A 24,540-nucleotide genomic window follows, 5' to 3' on the forward strand; every position below is an offset into this window, starting at 1 on the left:
GAGTCAGAAATGTCTTCCAAATATCTGAAAACTGATCAAACTTATTTTAATATTATACGGACGGTAGTTTCATACGGTAGTTGCCTGTACAATCCCAATGCAATGTTCTCACAAAGCACCAACATTACAGGTGACCCAGTGACCCCTGAAAGCCATGGTATTTATTGTTCGGAGGCGTCAGTACTTCAGATGTCAGAGGTTATAGTACATCACGGTGAAAAGCTAAGCTAGCCACCTGCTGCAATACTGTCCATAGGCCCACTTTCCTTCCACTCAGTAATCAATGACCTCTACTGAATAAAGATTACTAAGTGCTGTGTGTGTGTGTGTGTGTGTGTGTGTGTGTGTGTGTGTGTGTGTGTGTGTGTGTGTGTGTGTGTGTGTGTGTGTGTGTGTGTGTGTGTGTGTGTGTGTGTGTGTGTGTGTGTGTGTGTGTGTGTGTGTGTGGGGACTGGGACATGGTGCCTTCGGTGAGGTGTATGAAGGGATGGCAGTGGGGATACCTGGAGAGTCCAATCCCATGCAAGTAGCAGTTAAGGTGAGCCCTGGCACAAGCAAAACAACAAACAAACAAGCAACTTACAGACAGAATATACAGGGCCTCAAACATCACGAGTATCAGCAAGAATGTGTGTGTATTTTGTACATATGAGCATTTTATTCAATAAGGGGGGAATTCCGACCCGAGTTAAGCTTGCGTGAATGGAATGTAATTCCCTTTGTATGCACTTTTCTTTAAATGCGTATTCTGACTTTGAACTTAAAGCATGAGAACAGCATGCTATTCACCCACTATTAGTTTGGGGTGGAGATCAAAGAAATGAAATTGTGGCCTTCAGATGAGCCGAATTCTGACCTTGACTTAATTACCTCATAATTTTACCACCACACACGAGGAAACGATGAATACAGCTCCAAGTGGAACAAAATCGAGTGTATTTCTTCCCTATATAAATAACACCATTCTCCGTGCACTGTAATTTACTAACTGATAAGAGCTATTGATAACAGCTTGGTAAATTAGTAAGTCGTTTGGATAAGGGGATTTTAAATATAAATGACAATTGGTTTATATATATTTTACCTTATGGTCACTGGAGACAAATGTGAAACCAGTCATAAGGCAGCAAACTGAAGCATATCAGCATATCACGGTAGCCACCGTCACTTATACACCATACATTCAGAACTGTCACTTTAGTGTTAGTTTCCTTACATTTTTTGAATCATTCAATTACAACGTTAGTTTACCTTTTTTTTCCCTCTGTCACGTTTGTGTGGTCGATCCTAAAGATTGCTAGCAATAGTGGGCCATAGTAGGCTAAAGTATTACAAGGTGTGCTATAATTTCGGACATGTAGCCTATTTGAGTTACTATGGAATGCAGACCATGCTAGCAGTTTAAACCTGGAGCCTGACACACGGTTCACAACAGGTATGAAGTAAAGTTTGACAAATCTCACAGGTTTTGCATACCGGTATGCATTTTTCATCGAAACAAATATATATATATATATATATATAGGGGGCCCTTCAAGATAATGGCAGTCATTCTGACAGCAAAATTCTAACAGTGTAATTAATACTTGCATACAGTGCCTTGCAAAAGTATTCACCCCGCCTAGGCATTTTTCCTATTTTTCCTATGGATTTGTTTTGTATTATTTGAATTACACAACATGCCTAACACTTTAAAGTTGCAACATATTTTTTCTTGTGAAACAAACAAGAAATAAGACAACAAAACTGAAAAATTGAGCATGCATAACTGTTCATCCCCCCCAAAGTCAATACTTTGTAGAGCCACCTTTTGCAGCAATTACAGCTGCAAGTCTCTTGGGGTATGTCTCTATAAGCTTGGCACATCTAGCCACTGGGATTTTTGCCCATTCTTCAAGGCAAAACAGCTCCAGCTCCTTCAAGTTGGATGGGTTCTGCTGGTGAACAGCAATATTTACGTCATACCACATATTCTCAATTGGATTGAGGTCTGGGCATTGGCTAGGCCATTCCAAGACATTTGAATGTTTTCCCTTAAACACTCGAGTGCTGCTTTAGCATTATGATTAGGGTCATTTTCCTGCTTCCAAGTCTCAAATCTCTGGAAGACTGAAACAGGTTTCGTTCAAGAATTTCCCTTTATTTAGCTCCATACATCATTCCTTCAATTCTGACCAGTTTCCCAGTCCCTGCCGATGAAAAACATCCCCACAGCATGATTCTGCCACCACCATGCTTCTCGGGGTGATGAGAAGTGTTGGGTTTGTGCCAGACATAGAGTTTTCCTTGATGGCCAAAAAGCTCAATTTTAGTCTAATCTGACCAGAGTACCTTCTTCCATATGTTTGGGGAGTCTCCCACATGCCTTTTGACGAACACCAAACGTGTTTGCTTATATTTTTATCTAAGCAATGGCTTTTTTTCTGGCGACTCTTCTGTAATGCACAGCTATGTGGAGTGTACGGCTTAAAGTGGTTACGTGGACAGATCCTCCAATCTCCACTGTGGAGCTTTGCAGCTCCTTCAGGGTTATCTTTGGTCTCTTTGTTGCCTCTCTGATTAATGTCCTCCTTGCCTGGTCCGTGAGTTTTTGTGGGCGGCACCCTCTCGGGGCAGGTTTGTTGTGGTGCCATATTCTTTCAATTTTTTATAATGGATTTAATGATGCTCCATGGTATGTTCAAAGTTTCTGATATTTTTTTGTAACACAACCCTGATCTGTACTTCTCCACAACTTTGTCCCTGACGTATTTGGGGAGCTCCTTGGTCTTCATGGTGCCGCTTGGTGGTGCTCCTTGCTTAGTGGTGTTGCAGACTCTGGCGCCTTTCGGAAACAGGTGTATATATACTGAGATCATGTGACAGATCATGTGACACTTAGATTGCACACAAGTGGACTTTATTTAATAAATTATGTGACTTCTGAAGTTAATTGGTTGCACCAGATCTTTTTTAGGGGCTTCATAGCAAAGGGGGTGAATACATATGCACATACCACTTTTCCGTTTTTTTTTCATTTCACTTCACCAATTTGGACTATTTTGTGTCCATTACATGAAATCAAAATAAAAAATATATTTAAATTACAGGTTGTAATGCAATAAAACAGAAAAAACTGCCAAGAGGGGTGAAAACTTTTACAAGGCACTGTATATGCTATCACAAAAATAATCATTTGGTTGTGTTTATGAAGGTCTTAGGTGACATTAGAATACAATACAAAACTATTTCAAATAACACAATAGTATTGTCATTAGTTTATGTTACTGTAGGCTTTATGTAAAACACAAATTCAAGTGTTTCAAGTGTCTTTGTTACATCTATGAAAGCATGTGTTGGAACGTGGGAACAGCACATTTTTATATCTGCAAAAAAAACAATACCCCAACCACCAAGACTCACGGTCAGCAAGACGTGCGGTCAAATGATGAAAACATCAGTAGCCTAAACATCATTAGAAGTGCCAAGTGTGCTTGATAAATAGTGAAAATCTGCACAAAAGCAATTATAATGAACATAAGTGTCGATATAACAGCAGTCAAAAATAGTAGGTGTTATTCATGTTTTGTACATTCAGTGTAGATTTATTTAGGGGTGCATGACTAAAAATGGCAGAGTAGTAAAAATAATTAATTCATGAGCAGTCCAAATGACTGCTTTAGCAGTCTAGCATATGTTGATAAATTAGCCCCATTGTGTAGATTGCTCCCTAGTACTGTGAGACATTGTCTATGTTCTTTCTGAATGACCTCATTGTATGTTCTGTGTACGTCTAACATAGACACTCCCTGAGGTGTGCTCTGAGCAGGATGAGCTCGACTTTCTCATGGAGGCTCTCATTATCAGGTAACACACACACGTACACACAAACTCACACACAGTCTCTCACACACGTACAAGCTTTTGGATGAAGAAGTATTAAAAACATGCTCCTACCATGGCAGACCATTCTTCCACAACCATGTAATAACTTTTTATTTCTGACCCACTCCTCCCACCTCCCCCCCCCTCCTCATCCATCACTTTCTCTTTACTCCTTCTTCCTCCATGTTTCTTCTCTCTTCCCTCCTTCCGGCTCTCCTCCCTTCCTCCCCCTCTCTCCTTGCTCCATTCCCTATCCTCCCTCCCCCTTTTCTCCCTATTCCTTCCCCCACTCTTTTCTCTGTCTCTTCCTCTGCAGTAAATTCAGCCACCAGAACATAGTGCGGTGTATAGGGGTGAGTCTTCAGGCCCTGCCGCGCTTCATCCTACTGGAATTGATGGCTGGAGGAGACCTCAAGAGTTTCCTGAGAGAGACGCGGCCCAGACTGGTCAGTTGAGTTGCTTGTTTGTTCCGTATATTTCAATTATAACAGTGTGTTAGTTGATAGCATTATTACTTTAGTTCACATCGTAGGTATTTTTGCGACATGAAAATGTTGCCCTAAGTGTCTCGCTCACAACAGCAGGAGATGGTTCCTTGGACCAGATATTTCTGAAATCTTGAAAAGTGTGTTTGACTACATTTGCCAAAATATAACAAGAAGATGCATGCACAGAGAGGGCCAAATACACAAGCTACAATGTGTTCTTTGTTATTCTTGGTTGTGGGTCTTTGCTTGCCATCATTAGGATAAACTAGTAAGTACCGAACAAAAGGTACTTAATTTTGTCCCTGCAGGGGAACACATTTTTGGGCTGTGGAGAACCTCTTTATATTGGTTCTTTGTATAGCCAATGATACTGTATGGTTCTTCATTACACTGCTATAACCAGAGGGTTCTTCATTACACTGTTAAAAATGTCCCTGCTACTGGATGTCGTGAAAATACAGTACATTTTAGGAGCTGGATTAAGATATTATTGCTATAAGGGACAGTATGCTGCTGTATTCTGATTAATTGGGGGTCAATTTTAGGATTTGAACTCCAAAACTCTTGGTTGCCAGTGAACTGAATTGCCAGTGACCTGAATTTAAAGATACAAACCAATAGAGTCGGACATTCTGTAATTTGTCCCTATGGGGGAACCCTTTTGGGTGCGACATCGAACCCTCACACAAGGAACCATGGTGAGGTTCTTTGTTTTGTCCCTGTAGGGGAACCAAATTGCGTTCTGCAAAGAACCCTATCATGAAGAACCCTCTGGTTGCAGGATTTTGTCATATCTCCCTATTGGGGAACCCTTTTGAGTTCCATTTATAACCCTTTCATGCAGAACCTTCTGGATCCAGGTAGAACCAATGACAGGTTCTACAGTTATATAGTAATAGGATACTAAAGATGCGCTTATGTCAAAAAATGTTTGGTATGGCAGGTAGCCTAGTGGTTAGACTATTAAACTAGTAACCAAGAGGTTGCAAGATCAAATCCCCAAGCTGACAAGGTATAAATCTGTCATTTTGTCCCTGAAAAAGGTAGTTAACCCCCTGTTCCTAGGCTGTTATTGAAAATAAGAATGTTCTCAACTGACTTGTCTCGTGAAATTACATTTTAAAAACGTACCCGGTACTGGTCGGTACCTTTAAGGGTGGGGTAAGGCCCCGAGGTAACTGTCCCCCACCCTGTAATTCTTACAGAAACCACTTTGTCACCATTTTTTCCCAATACTTTCTCTTGCTGCTACTAATCTAGCTCAACTAAAAATGTTATCGGTCTCATGGGTCGCTCCACCTCAAAAAGTGCAAAAAAGGATTTTCCACACACCGTCTCAGATTGCGGTGAAATCATTTCTGTAGTTGTTGTCCTTTAGTAGTGCAGCAATTCGACCATGAAGGCCTGATTAACGCAATCTCCTCTGAACAGTTGATGTTGAGATGTGTCTGTTTCTTGAACTCTGTGAAGCATTTATTTCGGGCTGCAATCTGAGGTGCAGTTAACTCTAATGAACTTATCCTCTGCAGCAGAGGTAACCCTGGGTCTTCCTTTCCTGTGGCAGTCCTCATGAGAGCCACTTTCATCATAGCGCTTGATGGGTTTATGACTGCACTTGAAATTTTCTAGATTGACTGACCTTCATGTAATGATGGACTGTTGTTTCTCCTTGCTTATTTGAGCTGTTCTTGCCATAATATGGACTTGGTCTTTTACCAAATAGGGTTATATTCTGTATATCACCCCTATCTTGTCACAAAACAACTGATTGGCTCAAATGCATTAAGGAGGAAAGAAATTCCACAAATGAACTTTTAACATCCTCCTGTCAGTAGAGGATGCCTGGTTTCTCTTCAAAAGTGCTTTCCTCTCCATCTTAAATAAGCATGCCCCATTCAAAAACTGTAGAACTAAGAACAGATATAGCCCTTGGTTCACCCCAGACTGCCCTTGACCACCACAAAACATCCTGTGGCGTTCTGCATTAGCATTGAATAGCCCCTGCGATACGCAACTTGCGATACCTGCGATACCCCCCACTTCTCCTTCACCCAAATCCAGACAGCTGATGTTTTCAAAGACCTGCAAAATCTGGATCCCTACAAATCAGCTGGGCTCGATAATCTGGACCCTGTCCTTATAAAATTATCAGCCGAAATTGATGCACCCTCTATTACTAGCCTATTCAACCTCTCTTTCGTATCGTCTGAGATTCCCAAAGATTGGAAAGCTGCCGTGGTCATCCCCCTCGTCAAAGGGGCAGACACTCTAGACCCAAACTGTTATAGACCTATATCCATCCTGCCCTGCCTTTCTAAAATCTTTGAAAGCCAAGTTACAGATCACCGACCACTTCGAATCCACCGTACCTTCTCCACTATGCAATCTGGTTTCCGAGCTGGGCATGGGTGCACCTCAGCCACGCTCAAGGTCCTAAACGATATCATAACCGCCATCGATAAAAGACAGTACTGTGCAGCCGTCTTCATCGACCTGGCCAAGGCTTTTGACTCAGTCAATCACCGCATTCTTATCGGCAGACTCAATAAGCCTTGTCTTCTCAAATGACTGCCTCGCCTGCTTCACCAACTACTTCTCAGATATAGTTCAGGGTGTCAAATTGGAGGGCCTGTTGTCCGAACCACTGGCAGTCTCTATGGGGTGCCAAAGGGTTAAATATTCGGGCCGACTCTTTTCTCTATATATATCAATGATGTCGCTCTTGCTGCTGGTGATTCACAGATCCACCTCTATGCAGACGACACCATTCTGTATACATCTGGCCCTTCTTTAGACACTGTTCTATCTAACCTCCAGACAGGCTTCAACGCCATACAACACTCCTTCCGTGGCCTCCAACTGCTCCTAAATGCTAGTAAAACAAAGTGCATGCTCTTCAACCAATTGCTGCCCGCATTCTCCCGCCCGACTAGCATAACTACTCTGGACGGTTCTGACTTAGAATATGTGGACAACTACAAATACCTAGGTGTCTGGTTAGCCTGTAAACTCTCCTTCCAGACTCACATTAAGCATCTCCAATCCAAAATTAAATCTAGAATCGGCTTCCTATTCTGCAACAAAGCCTCCTTCACTCCTAAAACTGACTATCCTACCGATCCTTGACTTCAGCAATGTAATTTACAAAATAGCCCCCAACAATCTACTCAGCAAACTGGATGTAGTCTATCAAAGTGCCATCCGTTTTGTCACCAAAGCCCCATATATTACCCACCACTGCGACCTGCATGCTCTTGTTGGCTGGCCCACACTACATATTCGTTGCCAAACCCACTGGCTCCAGGTCATCTATGAGTCTTTGCTAGGTAATGCCCAACCTTAACTCAGTTCACTGGTCACCAAGGCAACTCCCACCTGTAGCCTGCGCTCCAGCAGGTATATTTCACTGGTCATCCCCAAAACCAACACTTGCTTGCTTGCCTTTCATTCCAGTTCTCTGCTGCCAATGACTGGAACGAATTGCAAAAATCGCTGAAGCCCGAGACTCTTTTCTTCCTCACTAACTTCAAGCACCAGCTGTCAGAGCAGCCCGTCTAACTACTTCATCTCCATACTGTATTTTTTATTTATTTTGCTCCTTTGCACCCCAGTATCTCTACTTGCACATTCATCTTCTGCACATCTATCACTCCATTGTTTAATTGCTATATCATTATTACCTCGCCACTATAGCCTATTTTATTGCCTTACCTCATTTGCACACACTGTATATACAATCGTGGCCAGAATTTTTGAGAATGAAACAAATATGAATTTTCACAAAGTCTGCTGCCTCAGTTTGTTATGATTGCAATTTGCATATACTCCAGAATGTTTTGAAGAGTGATCAGATGACATGCAATTAATTGCAAAGTCCCTCTTTGCCATGCAAATCAACTGAATCCCCCAAAAACATTTCCACTGCATTTCAGCCCTGCCACAAAAGGACCAGCTGACATGTCAGTGATTCTCTCATTAACACAGGTGTGAGTGTTGATGAGGACAAGGCTGGAGATCACTCTGTCATGCTGATTGAGATCGAATAATAATTGGAACCATTGTTCTTCCTCTGTCAACCATGGTTACCTGCACGTGAACACGTGCCATCATCATTGCTTTGCACAAAAAGGGCTTGACAGGCAAGGATATGGCTGCCAGTAAGATTGCACCTAAATCAACTATTTATCGGATCATCAAGAACTTCAAGGAGAGCAGTTCAATTGTTGTGAAGAAGGCTTCAGGGAGCCCAAGAAAGTCCAGCAAGCTCCAGGACCGTCTCCTAAAGTTGATTCAGCTGCGGGATCGGGGCACCACCAGTACAGAGCTTGCTCAGGAATGGCAGCAGGCAGGTGTGATTGCATCTGCACACACAGTGAGGTGAATTCTTTTGGAGGATGGCTTAGTGTCAAGAAGGGCAGCAAAGAAGCCACTTCTCTACAGGAAAAACATCAGGGACAGACTGACATTCTGCAAAAGGTACAGGGATTGGAATGCTGAGGACTGGGGTAAAGTTATTTTCTCTGATAAATCCCCTTTCCGATTGTTTGGGGCATCCGGAAAAAAGCTTGTCCGGAGAAGACAAGGTGAGCGCTACCATCAGTCCTGTGTCATGCCACCAGTAAAGCATCCTGAGACCATTCATGTGTGGGGTTGCTTCTCAGCCAAGGGAGTGGGCTCACTCACAATTTTGCCTAAAAACACAGCCATGAATAAAGAATGGTACCAACACATCCTCCGAGAGCAACTTCTCCCAACCATCCAGGAACTGTTTGGTGACGAACAATGCCTTTTCCAGCATGATGGAGCACCTTGCCATAAGGCAAAAGTGATAACTAGGTGGCTCGGGGAACAAAACATTGATATTTTGCATCCGTGGCCAGGAAATTCCCCAGACCTTAATCCCATTGAGAACTTGTGACAATCCTCAAGAGGCGGGTGGACAAACAAAAACCTACAATTTCTGATAAACTTCAAGCATTGATTATGCAAGAATGGGCTGCCATCAGTCATGATGTGGCCCAGAAGTTCATTGACAGCATGCCAGAACGGACTGCAGAGGTCTTGAAAAAGAAGGGTCAACACTGCAAATATTGACTCTTTGCATCAACTTCATGTAATTGTCAGTAAAAGCCTTTGACACTTATGAAATGCCTGCTTTTGGCCACGACTGTATACTTTTTTTCTACTGTATTATTGACTGTATGTTTGTTTATTCCATGTGTAACTCTGTGTTGTTGTATGTATCGAACTGCTTTGCTTTATCTTGGCCAGGTCGCAGTTGTGAATTAGAACTTTTTCTCAACTAGCCTACCTGGTCAAATAAAGGTGAAATAAATTAAAAATTAAAAATAGACCAGCATGGACCAGTTTGAAATGTACGCTGTTTTCTTCAGCTGGGTCACCACTGACAAAGAACCCCTCAATAACCTTCTTTTTTTGAGTGTAGGAGTACTTTATTGAGTAGATTAAAATATTTCAGTCTGAAAGCTAACAGAAGAACAACAAAAGAGTTTGGCTGCTCTGCTCTTCAGTACATCCGTCTGTCTGTCTGCCCACCTGTTTGTATCTCTGTATATGTCTCTCTGTATGTATGAGTCTGATCTCTCCCTCTCTGTCTGGTATGTCTCTATAGGAGCACCCCTCTAGTCTCTCCATGGTGGACCTGCTCAACGTGGCCAGAGATATCGCACAGGGATGCCAATACCTGGAGGAGAACCAGTTTATACACCGGTAGGCCTACTATGGTAGAAAAACATACATGGACTTACACTACAAGACCAAAAGTATGTGGACACCTGCTTGTCGAACATCTCATTCCAAAATCATGGGCTTTAATAGGGAGTTGGTCCCCCATTTGCTGCTATAACAGCAGGGCAGAAATTTGACGAACTGACTTGTTGGAAAGGTGGCATCCTATGACGGTGCCATGTTGAAAGTCACTGAGCTCTTCAGTAAGGCCATTCTACAGCTAATGTTTGTCTATGGAGATTGCATGGCTGTGTGCTCAATTTTATATACCTGGCTGAAATATCCAAATCCATTAATTAGAAGGGGTGTCCACATACTATTGTGTATTTATAGTGTAAGTGTGTGCACATAGTGTTCACATATAGTCAAACTAGCATAATATGCAGTGACAGACACATACTCTTTCTCACACACAAACTCATTTTAACCACTTATACATACCAGCACACATACGTGCGCACGCACACACAAACACAAAAAGACACAGACCCCACATTCACACCCTCTCAAACAGTTGCAAACACTTTCTCAAACTACAACAACATATGGGTGTCCACATGCACCGGCCAGTTTATTAGGTACACCACCCGTTCACAAACATTCACAGTCACCCTGCACATTGCCCTATCTGGACAAGAGGAATAGCAATGTAAGAATGTTGTTTATTGACTAAAGCTCAGCCTTCAACACTATAGTATCCTCCAAGCTCATCATTAAGCTTGTGCCCTGGGTCTGAACCCTGACCTATGCAACTGGGTCCTGGACTTGCTGACGGGCCACCCCCATGTGGTGAAGGTAGGGAACAATACCTCCACTATGCTGATCCTCAACACAGGGACCCCACAAGCGTGCATGCTCAGACCCCTCCTGTACTCCCTGTTCACCCATGACTGCGTGGCCACGCAGTCAATCATCAAGTTTGCAGTCAACACAACAGGAGTAGGCCTGATTAGTAGTAGGCCTGACAAGACAGCCAACAGGTAGGAGGTGAGGTCCCTGACGGAGTGGTGCCAGAAAAATTAAATAACCATAACCCTCCCAAAACCCTGCCCTGTGGTCGAACCCTCAGGAGGCGTCACACCGTATACTCTGGCTGGCCATCGATGACCCAGGGGGGAGGGATGAGCTTAGAAACAGAAGACAAAGGACTGTGAGACACAGGCTTAATCCTAGACACAAGGTAGTGTGAATAAGGAGGGTAAGGGGATGGGAAAAGGACCAATGCAATGGGGGACAGTTTGCGGGACTCCAACTGAAGGGGCAGGTCCCGAGTGGAAAGCAATACCCTATGCGGTAGCGGGGAGCAGGGGTCCAACGACGATCCGCTTGTCGACGATACCTGGAGTTGGTCTTGAGAATTGCCGCCTGAGCTCTTCTCCAGGTACGTCGACAGCAGCAGACAAACATCTGGGCCGAGGGTACACTGACCTCCTACTCTTGTTCCAGGAAGACTGGAGGTTGATACCCCAAAGAGCACTCAAAAGGAGAGAGTCCTGTGGCCGAACAGGGAAGGGTGTTCCAGGCATACTCCACCCAGACCAGTTATCGGCTCCAGGTAGTGGGGTTGGTTGAGACCAGGCTTCTCAGGGTGGTTTCTAGGTCCTGGTTTACTCGCTCTGCCTGGCCGTTGGATTGGGGATGAAATCTGGAGGACAGGCGGGCCAACGATCCAATAAGGGTGCAGAATGCGACGAGAACTGAGACGAGAACTGAGGACCCCGGTCGGAGACCACGTCCACCGGGAGTCCATGGATCGGGAAGATGTGCTGCACCATAAGCTGGGTCGTCTCCTTGGCAGAGATTAGTTTGGGGATAGGGATGAAATGGGCGGCCTTGGAGAATCGATCCACTACCATCAGAATAACAGTGTTGTCATCCGACGGAGGAAGCCCAGTGACAAAGTCCAGAGAGATATATGGACCAGGGACGATGAGGGACAGGTAGTGGTTTAAGAAGGCCCAAAGGAGCTTGCTGTGGAGTCTTGTTCTGAGCACGAGGTGATGAATGCAGAAATGTCAGGAATCACTGTGGGCCACCAGAAACATTGTCGGATGAAGGCTAGGGTACGACGGGAACCTGGATGACAGGTCAGCCTTGAGGAATGAGCCCATTCCAGGACCCGGGACCAGATTAAGTTAGGAACAAATAACCGGTTAGCTGGGCCCCCTTCAGGTTCCGGCTGGGAACGTTGGGCCTTGCGAACCAAGGTTTCAATCCAATGAAGGAGCAAGGCATAAGGTAGGGAGAATGGTTTCGGAGACCGTGGGTGTGGCAGAGGAACTGTATATGCAGGAGAGGGCGTCCGGCTTCACATTTTTGGACCCTAGGCAGTGAATCTAGTGAAAAATAAAGCCCACCGGGCCTGCCTGGAGTTAAGGAGCTTGGCTGTACTGAGATATTCCACAGTTTTATAGTCTGTCCAGACCAGGAAGGGCTGTTCCTTCCAGCCAATGCCTCCACTCCTCCAGCTCCAACTTGACAGTCAGGAGTTCTCTGTTGCCAACATCATAGTTCCTCTTTGCCGGACAGGATGGCCCCCACTCCAACATCACAAGCATCAACCTCTACCACAAATTGACGGGATGGATCCGGATGGACGAGGATGGGTGCTGTGGTGAACTGATGTTTCAGGTCCACAAAGGCTTTGTCAACCGCTGGAGACCATGTGAACGGTACTTTGGGAGAGGTGAGTGCCGAGAGGGGGGTCGCTGGAGTTCTGTAGCCCCGAATGAAACGGCGGTAGAAATTAGCGAACCCCAGGAAAGGTTGCAACTGCACCCTGGGCGTAGGCTGAGGCCACTCCACCATTGCTTTCACTTTTTCCTAATCCATTTGCACATTTCCATCAGCGATGACATATCCTAGATAGGAGATTGTTGAGCGGTGAAACTCACATTTCTCGGCCTTCACAACCAATTGGTTCTCCAGGAGATGCTGAACGACTCGTCTATCATGAAGAACGTGTTCTTGGGCAGACCGGGAAAAAAACAGGATGTTGTCAAGGTAAACGAACGTGAAATGGTTTAGCATGTCCTGGAGCACATCGTTTACTAGAGCCTGAAAAACAGCGGTGGCGTTGGTGAGTCCAAACGGCATGACCTGGTACTCATAATGTCCACTGGCTGTATTAAAGGCTGTCTTCTACTCATCTCCTTCGCGTATCCAAACCAGGTGGTAGGCATTCCGAAGGTCCAGTTTGGAAAAAATGGTGGCTCCGTGGAATGGTTTGAAGGCCGATTAGAGGAGGGGTAGGGGATAACGATTCTTGATCGTTAAATCATTAAGCCCCGGGTAGTCAATGCACGGACGCAGGGTCTTGTCCTTCTTCTCCACAAAGAAAAACCAAGCGACGTGGGGAAAATGAGTGACACCTGGAGGGGGTGGAGACAATCACAATAGAGATTGCATCGTCTGTGGATCTGTTGGTGCGGTATGCAAATTGGAGAGGGTTTAGGGTTTCTGGGATAATGGTGTCAATTGTGAGCCATGACCTGCCTTTCAAAGCACTTCATGGCTATAGACGTGAGTGCTACGTGCCGGTTGTCATTTTGGCAGCTTACCTTAGTGATCTTGGGCACAGGGACTATGGTGGTCTGCTTGAAACATGTTGGTATTGCAGACTCAGTCAGGGAAGGGTTGAAAATGTCAGTGAAGACACTTGCCAGTTGGTCAGCACATGCTCGGAGTACACGTCCTGGTAATCCATCTGGCCCTGCGGAATTGTGAATGTTGACCTGTTTAAAGGTCTTACTTACATCGGCTACGGAGAGCGTGATTACACAGTCATCCGGAACAGCTGATGCTCTCATGCTTCAGTGTTGCTAGCTTCGAATCGAGCATAGAAGTAATTTAGCTCGTCTGGTAGGCTCGTATAACTGGGCAGCTCTCGGCTGTGCTTCCCTTTGTAGTCTGTAATAGTTTGCAAGCCTTGCCACATGCGACGAGTATCGGAGCCGGTGTAGTACAATTCGATCTTAGTCCTCTATTGATGCTTTGCATGTTTGACGGTTCATCGGAGGGCATAGCGGGATTTCTTATAAGCATTCGGGTTAAGGTCCCGCTCCTTGAAAGCAGCAGTTTTACCCTTTAGCTCAGTGCGGATTTTGCCTGTAATCCATGGCTTCTGGTTGGGATATGTATGTACGGTCACTGTGAGGACATCGTCATCGATGCACTAATTGATGAAGCTAGTGACTGATGCTGTGTACTCCTCAATGCCATCGGAAGAATCCCGGAACATATTTCAGTCTCTGCTAGCAAAACAGTCCTGTAGTTTAGCTTCTGTGTCATCTGACCACTTCTTTATTGTCCGAGTCACTGGTGCTTCCTGCTTTAGTTTTTGCTTGTATGCAGGTATCAGGAGGATATAATTATGGTCACATTTGCCAAATAGAGGGCAAGGGAGAGCTTTGTATGCGTATCTGTGTGTGGAGTAAAGGTAGTCTAGAGTTTTTTTCCCCCTCTGGATGCACATTTAACATGCTGGTAGAAATGAGGTAAAACGGATTTAAGTTTCCCTGCATTAAAGTCCCTGGCCAATAGGAGCGCCGCCTCTGGATGAGCGTTTTCCTGTTTGCTTATGGCCTTATACAGCTTTTTGAGTGCGGTCTTAGTGCCAGCATATAAATATATGGGGGATTGGAAATTATGGAGACAGTTGCATTGATGGAAGCAACAATCTATCCACAATATTAAAGCTGATCCACCCCTTTAAAAAAAGGATAAAAAAATATTTACAATAATTTACTCTATCTGCTGTCCTCCTTTAAAAAAAATGTAACCTTTATTTAACTAGGCAAGTCAGTTAAGAACAAAATCTTAATTACAATGACAGCCTAGGAACAGTGGGTTAACTGCCTTGTTCAGGGCAGAACGACAGATTTTTACCTTGTCAGCTCGGGGATTCGATCTAGCAACCTTTAGGTTACTGGCCCAATGCTCTAACTACTAGGCTACCTGCCACTCCATAAGAGATAGTGGCAGAAACATTACGTACAAAATAAGTTACAAATACTGGAAAAAACACACACAATAGCACAATTGGTTAGGAGGTCGTAATACGGCAGCCATCTCCTCCGGCTCCTCCTCTGGCACCATAATAGATTCACCTCGACAGGACCGCAGGGGAGAAGGTGAAAAGCTTCAAGTTCCTCAGCGTACACATCACTGAAAATCTGAAATGGTCTACCTACACAGACAGTGTGGTGAAGAAGGTGCAAATACGGTTTGGCCCCTAAGAACCTCACAAACTATTACAGATCCATCCTGTCACACTATATCACTGCCTGGTATGGCAACTGCACCGCCAGCAACCGGAGGGCTCTCCAGAGGGTGGTGTGGTTTGCCCAACGCATCACTGGCAGCACACTGCCTGCCTTCCAGGACACCTACAGTACCCAATGTCACAGGAAGGCCTTCAAGATCATCAAGGACATCAACCACTTGAGCCACGGCCTGTTCACCCCGCTATCATACAGATGGCGAGGTCAGTACAGTTGCATTAAAGCTGGGACCGAGACACTGAAAAACAGCTTCTATCGCAAGGCCATCAGAGTGTTAAATAGCCATCACTAGCCGGCCTCCACCCAGTACCCTGCCCTGAAGTTAGAAACTGTCACTAGCCGGCTACCACCCGGTTACTCAACCCTGCACCTTAGAGGCTGCTGCCCTATGTACTGTACTTATACATTGAATTACTGGTCACTTATATAGTGGAACACTAGTCAATTTAATAATGTTTACAAACTGTTTTACTAATTTCATATGTATATACTGTATTCTACTGTATTCTAGTCAATGACACTCCGACATTGTTCATCCTAACACTTATATTTTTCGTAATTCCATTCTTTTACTTTGAGATGTGTGTATTGTTAGATACGACTGCACTGTTGGAGCTAAGAACACAAGCATTTTGCTACATATGCAATAATATCTGCTAAATATGTGTTCGTGACCAATAAAATGTGATTTGAACACACACACACTCACCTCTGTAAGGTTCTTCTTGTCTTGTTACTTTGCAGGGACATTGCAGCTCGGAACTGCCTGCTGACCACCAAAGGACAGGGGAGAGTGGCCAAGATAGGGGACTTTGGAATGGCCAGGGACATTTACAGGTACTGCCGTCACACACACTCTTTAAACCCAGCGACTATGAAGGTATACTTTTGTGGTCTGGGATGGTCTGGCTGTCTGGGTTACTGCCTCTCGAGCACATGTACAATATACTGCTGCAAGCATGGGTCGAGTCTGGCCTACTACTATTTCAGCACTCTCTCATTTACATTTCACCTTTATCCAAACATGACAAAATATGTAAAGAGTGGGACTGTCCCAAAACTTCGCCCCAGTCTAAAGTCGTTTGCACTCTGAAGCAGGTTCTCATTAAGGATTGGTCTGTATTTTTCTCCATTCATTGTTCCCTCTATCTTTACCAGTGTCCCAGTCCCTGTAGCTGAAAAACATCCCCATAGCATGATGCTGCCACCACCATGCTTCACAGTAGGGATGGTGTTAGATGGGCGATGAGCTGTGGCTGGTTTTCTCCAGACATAGCGCTTTGCATTCAGGCCACAGACCAGATGTGGTAACTCGTATGTCTAAAGTTTAGTAATGATGTTTGGTACAGTGGGACGTTTTGTTAAAGGGCTTTATAACTGAAAACATAGCCATGTATCAACCGACGTGACATCAAAAAGTGCCAACCAACTTTCTGGTAGAGATTGCAATGATGAATGCTAAAATTGTTGCCCGTAATAAAGCCCAGTGCGCTATGATAAACTGTATCTGACGGCTTTAATGAAGTGAATTTCAGTCATAGTCTAGGACCAATAGGAACATTGACTGAATAATCTGCTTTCTACTATTTAGAGAGAGGCACTTCTATTTCGATTGAAGAAGCCAAATTTTTATTCTCAGCTTCTAACTCATCAATATGCTAATTAAAGACAGCTTTTTATGCGCTCTAGAGAACAATATATTCTTAGTTTAACCTGCATGCATTACTAATTTCAGGTCAATAAAGTTTTTCTGTAATACAATGAAGGCAGACTGTAGTTCAGATAGAGCCTGGCCAACCGTGGCGGCAATAGCATACACAACAGTGTCAGCGGCATACAAGTGCAGGTACTGTACTTATTTATATATATTTTTTACAGATAAGTCGATATTGTTAATGAAAACAGTTAACAAAGACCCAGAACCGACCCATGCGGGACAACTTTCGTAATATCCAGGAAAACTGATTTAACACCATTAGTAGATATGCTTTGAGTTCTATCTGTCAAGTCATTTTTAAACCAGTTATATGCAGCCTGCTCTAGGCCAATTGAGGAAAGCCTCTGAATTAGCAGTGAGTGATCAATAGTATTGAAAGCCTTTGACAGGTCAATGAAGATGAGCAGCACAATGCAGCCTTTTATCCACACAGTTAATAACATCATTTATAACTAGGGATGCAGCAGAGATAGTACTGGTCTAAAACCCGACTGATGTAGATTTAGAATACATTTCAAAGATAAGTAAGATCTTACCTGATAATAAATCAAGGCTTCTAACAGTATAGCTAGACAAGAAAGTTTAGAAATAGGGTTTTAATTATTTAGGTCACAAGTGTCACCACCTTTGTTAAGGGGAAGTACATTGGCCGCCATCCGAACCAGATATAATTTTCAGGTAAAAAATATGGATTAATAATTCAACAATCAGAGGGGCAGAGAGCTGCAGCAAAAATGGATCAAGCATATCAGCTCCAGCTGATTTTCTTTTACATCAATCTTAAGCAAGGCATCTAGCACCTTGCAGATAGTAAATTGTTGAAATGAAAACAAAGATAAAATGAACTAGATGTTATTAACTTGATGTTATTGATCATGATTTATTATTGAAAAAACAAACTTGCCATCACACACTTGGAGAGTTACTTATCCATTAGAACTCAGAGTATTCTTCAATGGAAACTTCTCTAACATCAGCTATGTACAGTGCGGCATCCCTCAGGGCCGATGCCTTGGGGCGTTACACTTCTTTATTTTACAAATTATTTGCCACTTGTCTTACAAGAAGATACAATTACTATGTATGCTGATGATTGCACAGTCTACACATCAGCACCTACAGGCACTGAGACTCTTAGCAAGGAGTTACAGTCAGTGTCAGAATGGGTAATTAGCAATAAACTGGTCTTAAATACATCTAAAACCCAAAGCATTGTATTTGGTTCAAAGCATTCTACACCTAAACCTAAACTGCAGTTGAGCATAGTTGAAGAAACTGAACTCATAGGAGTAACATTGGATGGTCAGTTATCATGGTAAAGTCATATTGAGAAAGTTGTTGTGAAGATGGGGAGATGTATGTCTGTTATAAAGACACAAAGATCAACTGTACTAGTTGTTCAGGCTTTGATCTTGTCGCATCTTGATTTACTGTCCAGTAATACGGTCAGCAAAGAAAGACTGCACTTGGCTCAAAACAAAGCAACATGCATGATAGTCTTTCATGACTGAGGGTTGAGTAGAAATTGACTACTTCTCTTCTAGTCTTAAACAATTGTGTGTTGAAAATGCCTAACCACTTATATAATCTACAGTTGAAGTCGGAAGTTTACATACACCTTAGCCATATACATTTAAACTCCGTTTTTTCACAATTCCTGACATTTAATCCTAGTAAAAATGACCTGTCTTAGGTCAGTTAGGATCACTACTTTATTTTAAGAATGTGAAATGTCAGAATAATAGTAGAGAGAATGATTTATTTCAGCTTTTATTTCTTTCATCACATTCCCAATGGGACAGAAGTTTACATACACTCCATTAGTATTTGGTAGCATTGCCTTTAAATTGTTTAACTTGGGTCAAACGTTTCGGGTAGAAAGCATCCCACAATAAGTTGGGTGAATTTTGGCCCATTTCTCCTGACAGAGCTGGTGTAACTGAGTAAGGTTTGTAGGCCTCCTTGCTCACACACACTTTTTCATTTCTGCCCAAAAATTATCTATAGGATTGAGGTCAGGGCTTTGTGATGGCCACTCCAATACCTTGACTTTGTTGTCCTTAAGCCATTTTCCCACAACTTTGGAAGTATGCTTGGGGTCATTGTCCAGTTGGAAGACCCATTTGCGACCAAGCTTTAACATCCTGAATGATGTCTTGAGATGTTGCTTTAATATATCCACATAATTTTTCCATCCTCATGATGTCATCTATTATGTGATGCTGCCACCCCCGTGCTTCACGGTTGGGATGGTGTTCTTCAGATTGCGAGCATCCCCCTTTTTCCTCCAAACATAATGATGGTCATTATGGCCAAACAGTTCTATTTTTGTTTCATCAAATCAGAGGACATTTCTCCAAAAAGTACAATCTTTGCAGTTGCAAACCGTAGTCTGTCTGTTTTATGGTGGTTTTGGAGCAGTGGCTTCTTCCTTGCTGAGCGGCCTTTCAGGTTATGTCGATATAGGACTAATTTTACTGTGAATATAGATACTTTTGTACCTGTTTCCTCCAGCATCTTCACAGGGTCCTTTGCTGTTGTTCTGGGATTGATTCGCAGTTTTCACACCAAAGTACGTTCATCCCTAGGAGACAAAACGCGTCTCCATCCTGAGCGGTATGACGGCTGCATGGTCCCATGGTGTTTATACTTGCGTACTATTGTTTGTACAGATGAACGTGGTATCTTCAGGCATTTAGATATTGCTCCCAAGGATGAACCAGACTTGTGGAGGTCTAAAATTCTTTTTCCTGAGGTCTTGGCTGATTTCTTTTGATTTTCCCATGATTTCAAGCAAAGAGGCACTGAGTTTGAAGGTAGGCCTTGAAATACATCCACAGGTACACCTCCAATTGACTCAAATGATGTCAATTAGCCTATCAGAAGCTTCTAAAGCCATGACATAATTTTCTGGAATTTTCCAAGCTGTTTAAAGGCACAGTCAACTTAGTGTATGTAAACTTCTGACCCACTGGTATTGTGATACAGTGAATTATAAGTGAAATAATCTGTCTTTAAACAATTGTTGGAAAATGACTTGCGTCATGCACAAAGTAGATGTCGTAACCGACTTGCCAAAGCTATAGTTTGTTAACATGAAATTTGTGGAGTGGTTGAAAAACGAGTTTTAATGACTCCAACCTAAGTGTATGTAAACTTCCGACTTCAACTGTATTTGCATACACTTCAAACAGACATAGATACCCCACCAGACATGCCACTATGTGTTTCTTCATGGTACCCAAACCAATAACAGACTTAATGCGTCGCTCAGTTATGCATACAGCCATGTCATCGTTGAATGCTCTGCCACCAGAGTTTACTTAGGCAAAAAGCAAGTTTAAATGAAAAAAAAACATTGTTTCATAGCGCCTCTGCTCTTTCTAAAGATCTGATTTAACTGTACTGTATATAAGGATATTAATATGTACACTATACAGTGTATACAAAAGTATGTGGATACCCCTTCAAATGAGTTTGGGTATTTCACCCATACCCATTTCTGACAGGTGTATACAATTGAGCACACAGCCATGCAATCTTTATAGACAAACATTGGCAGTAGAATGGCCTTACTGAAGAGCTCAGTGACTTTCAACGTGGCACCGTCATAGAATGCCACCTTTCCAACAAGTCAGTTCAGCAATTTTCTGTCCTGCTAGAGCTGTGCTGGTCAACTGTAAGTGCTGTTATTTTGAAGTGGAAATGACTAGGCGTTTCCACTTCAAGTTACAGGCCACACAAGCTCACAGAACGGGACCGCCAAATGCTGAAGTGCTTAGCTCGTAAAAATCATCTGTCCTCAGTTGCAACACTCACTACCGAGTTCCAAACTGCCTGTGGAGCAGCATCAGCACAACAACTGTTTGTCGGGAGCTTCATGAAATGGGTTTCCATGGCTGAGCAGCCGCACACAAGCCTAAGATCACAATGCGCAATGCCAAGCATTGGCTGGAGTGGTATAAAGCTTGCCGCCATTGGAATCTGGAGCAGTGGAAACACTTTCTCTGCAGTGATGAATCACGCTTCTCCATCTGGCAGTCCGGTGGACGAATCTGTGTTTGGCGGATGCCAGCAGAATGCTACCTGCCTCAATGCATAGTGCCAACTGTAAAGTTTGGTGGAGGAGGAATAATGGTCTGGGACTGTTTTTCATGGTTCAGGCTAGGCCCCTTAGTTCCAGTGAAGGGAAATCTTAACGCTACAGCACACAATGACATTCTAGACAATTATTTGCAAAAGTACAAAAGTTTGAGGAAGGCCCTTTCCTGTTACCGCATGACAATGCCCCTGTGCACAAAGCGAGGTCCATACAGAAATGGTTTGTAGAGATTGGTGTGGAAGAACTTGATTGGCCTGCACAGAGCCCTGACCTCAACTCTTAATAGTCTCTTGGTGTATTTCCTATATATAACTCTTATTTTATTTGTAATTTACAGTTGGGCAAAAAAGTATTTAGTCAGCCACCAATTGTGCAAGTTATCCCACTTAAAAAGATGAGAGAGACCTGTCATTTTCATCACAGGTACACTTCACCTATGACAGACAAAATGAGAAACAAAATCCAGAACATCTGTCCTTTGACAGCTCTTTGGTCTTGGCCATAGTGGAGTTTGGAGTGTGACTGTTTGAGGTTGTGGACAGGTGTCTTTTATACTGATAACAAGTTCAATGAGGTTCCATTAATACAGGTAACGAGTGGAGGACAGAGGAGCCTCTTAAATAAGAAGTTACAGGTCTGTGTTAGTGCCAGAAATCTTGCTTGTTTGTAGGTGACCAAATACTTATTTTCCACTATAATTTGCAAATAAATTCATTAAAAATCCTACAATGTGATTTTCTGGATTTCTTTTTCTCATTTCGTCTGTCATAGTTGAAGTGTACCTATGATGAAAATTACAGGCCTCTCTCATTTTTTAAGTGGGAGAACTTGCACAATTGGTGGCTGACTAAATACTTTTTTGCCCCACTGTATTTGTAAGTTTTATGTGGACCCCAGGAAGAGTAGCTGCTGCATGTGCAGTAGCTATTGGGGATCTTAATAAACTAAACCCTACAAGACATGCCACCAGAAGGAGTCTCTTCACAGTCCCCAAGTCCAAAACGAATACATGGCAATGCACAGTTTTATACAGTCATGATTGCATTGAACTCCTATTACCATTAAAAATCGGACTAAACATCAACTCATGGAACGGTGGACACACACACAAACACACACACTCTAACACATGCATTATGTTTTAGTTGTATTGTTTGTTTAATTTGTGTTTTATTGTTTGTATATCATTGTATTTGGGTGTCTGTCTTTGGGTATCAGTGTTTTGTTACTTGTCATGTTTTGTGTTTTTTGTGGACCCCTCGAAGAGTAGCTGCTGCTTCTGCAAAAGCTAATAAGGATCCAAATAAAAAATAAAAAATAGTAGGTGTCCATCTGCCTGAGAAAAGGGTATTTAGAAAATTCTGTTGCTTTGAACACTCTGGGGATTTTTGTTATGAGGAGGACACTTCACGCCAAATCAGACATGGAAATGGTTACAGAAATGGTTTTGCTAGATAAAATCCTTCTTTATATCCCAAAAAGTCCCTTTAGTTGGTGCCATCGATTTGAGTAATCCACTTGTTTGACATGCAGAGAAAGGAATACGAAAATCTACCCCTAAACTTTGTTTCAACAAGTCAAAATACATTTCTATTTACTCCTCAGATACCCGAAAATGTAATAAAACTATGATAGTTATTACTGAAAGAAGTATGTTCAATAGGAAACTGATTTTAGCAGGTGCGTCCTGTCTTCATGGGGCGCAAACACAGATTTCCAAGACTGTGTCCCTGTACTAAATCTGATATTTCTTATTCGTTTTTGAAGTTACAAGCCTGAAACCTTGAACATAGACTGCTGGCACTCTGTGGAAACCATAAGAATTGCATCCAGGGAGCTAATTTTCAATATGACCTTTTACTTGCCTTTCTTAGAGGATGGTCTCTCTAAAAAAATTAAAAACTGTCTGGTTTTTCTTTGGATTTTCTCCTAACATATCTATTGTGTTATATTATCCTACATTATTTAAAAATTTCTACAAACTTCAACGTGTTTCCTTTCCAATGGTACCAATTATATGCATATCCTGGCTGAGGGCCTGAGCAACAGGCAGTTTAAATTGGGCACGTCATTCAGGAGGAAATGGGGAAAAAAGGGGCCTAGCCCTAAGAAGTTTTAAATATTAGCCACTATCGGAGTCCAACTTTGGTAATACCCACATACATTTATAACTGTAGCTTTAGTGTTAGTTTCCTTAAATTTGTAGCCTACATTTAGCATTATTCCATTCCATTACTTTACCTTTCTTTCCTCTGTCACATCCGTGTAGTTGTTCATGTAACCTATTTGAATCATGATGGAACTCAGACAGCACGTAGCAGTTTAAACCTGGAGCTTGGCGCACGTCGACAGTCATGACGACTGTACCGTTGTCATAGAATTCCACGATGAGTGAAGATTAGGGTACATATACAGAACTATTGTTCAACCCCTATGTTACAATAATGGGGAGAGGGGGGGCTGTAACAATAGTGAGGTGTGATTGTCAGGATAACTTAATGGCATGTCTCAGGCATTCAGGATCCTTAGTCTCCACCGAGTGTTATTAACACCCATGTTCCCTTTATACTACAGTCGGTGGAGAATCCAACTTTTGAGTGTTCTGAGATAAAACACTTAAGTTCTTCCAACTGGAATGGATGTGGCTAGTCTTCAGAGGTTTAAGGATAATTAGAAGTCAAACTAGGGGCTCTGTCTTCATTTATTTTCCTCTTTTTCTTTATGTTCTGTTTTCATCCCTTTTTCTACCTGCTGTGCTTTCAATAAAGTCATGCAGCGTGTCTAACAAGATCCCCCTGTGTGTGTGAACGGGTTTGTCTCCACACAGGGCGAGCTACTACAGAAAGGGTGGGCGCGCCATGCTGCCTGTGAAGTGGATGCCTCCCGAAGCTTTCATGGAGGGGATCTTCACATCCAAAACGGACACGTGGTACGATCCATTGTAACTCACTCTCAATGATGTCTTAGTTCTCTTGAATGTCACTCCCTTTCATTTCACCCTTCCAGTCTCCATTACCTCCCTTTTTCCGTCCTTCAATGGAACTTTCTCTTTTCACCTTTTGAAAGCCTCCTCTCTTTTACTCTCCTTTTTTATTTTTAATGTAACTTTTATTTAACTAGGCAAGTCAGTTAAGAGCAAATTCTTATTTACAATGACGGCCTAGGAACAGTGGGTTAACTGCCTTGTTCAGGGACAGAACAACAGATTTTTACCTCGTCAGCTCAGGGATTCAATCTAGCAACCTTTCGGTTACTGGCCCAATGCTCTAACCACTAGGCTTCCTCCCTCCCTCCTTCAACCCTCACTTTGCCCTTATCACCCTTAAGATTTATGATTCT

General features: G+C 42.9%; 1 protein-coding gene across 1 annotated transcript in view; it reads left to right on the forward strand.

Moving 5' to 3' along the window:
• The window catches only part of ros1 (c-ros oncogene 1, receptor tyrosine kinase), a 145,800-nt gene that overhangs the window by 118,039 nt on the left and 3,221 nt on the right, over window positions 1-24,540 (forward strand). The window contains exons 17-22 of the mRNA XM_024429697.2: window positions 448-538; window positions 3,782-3,846; window positions 4,181-4,310; window positions 9,985-10,082; window positions 16,127-16,219; window positions 24,029-24,130. Coding sequence (XP_024285465.2) covers window positions 448-538; window positions 3,782-3,846; window positions 4,181-4,310; window positions 9,985-10,082; window positions 16,127-16,219; window positions 24,029-24,130 — 579 coding nt within the window. The remainder of the gene's footprint in view (window positions 1-447; window positions 539-3,781; window positions 3,847-4,180; window positions 4,311-9,984; window positions 10,083-16,126; window positions 16,220-24,028; window positions 24,131-24,540) is intronic.

Source organism: Oncorhynchus tshawytscha, linkage group LG08, assembly GCF_018296145.1.
Source record: "Oncorhynchus tshawytscha isolate Ot180627B linkage group LG08, Otsh_v2.0, whole genome shotgun sequence".
NCBI classification, from domain to species: domain Eukaryota; kingdom Metazoa; phylum Chordata; class Actinopteri; order Salmoniformes; family Salmonidae; genus Oncorhynchus; species Oncorhynchus tshawytscha.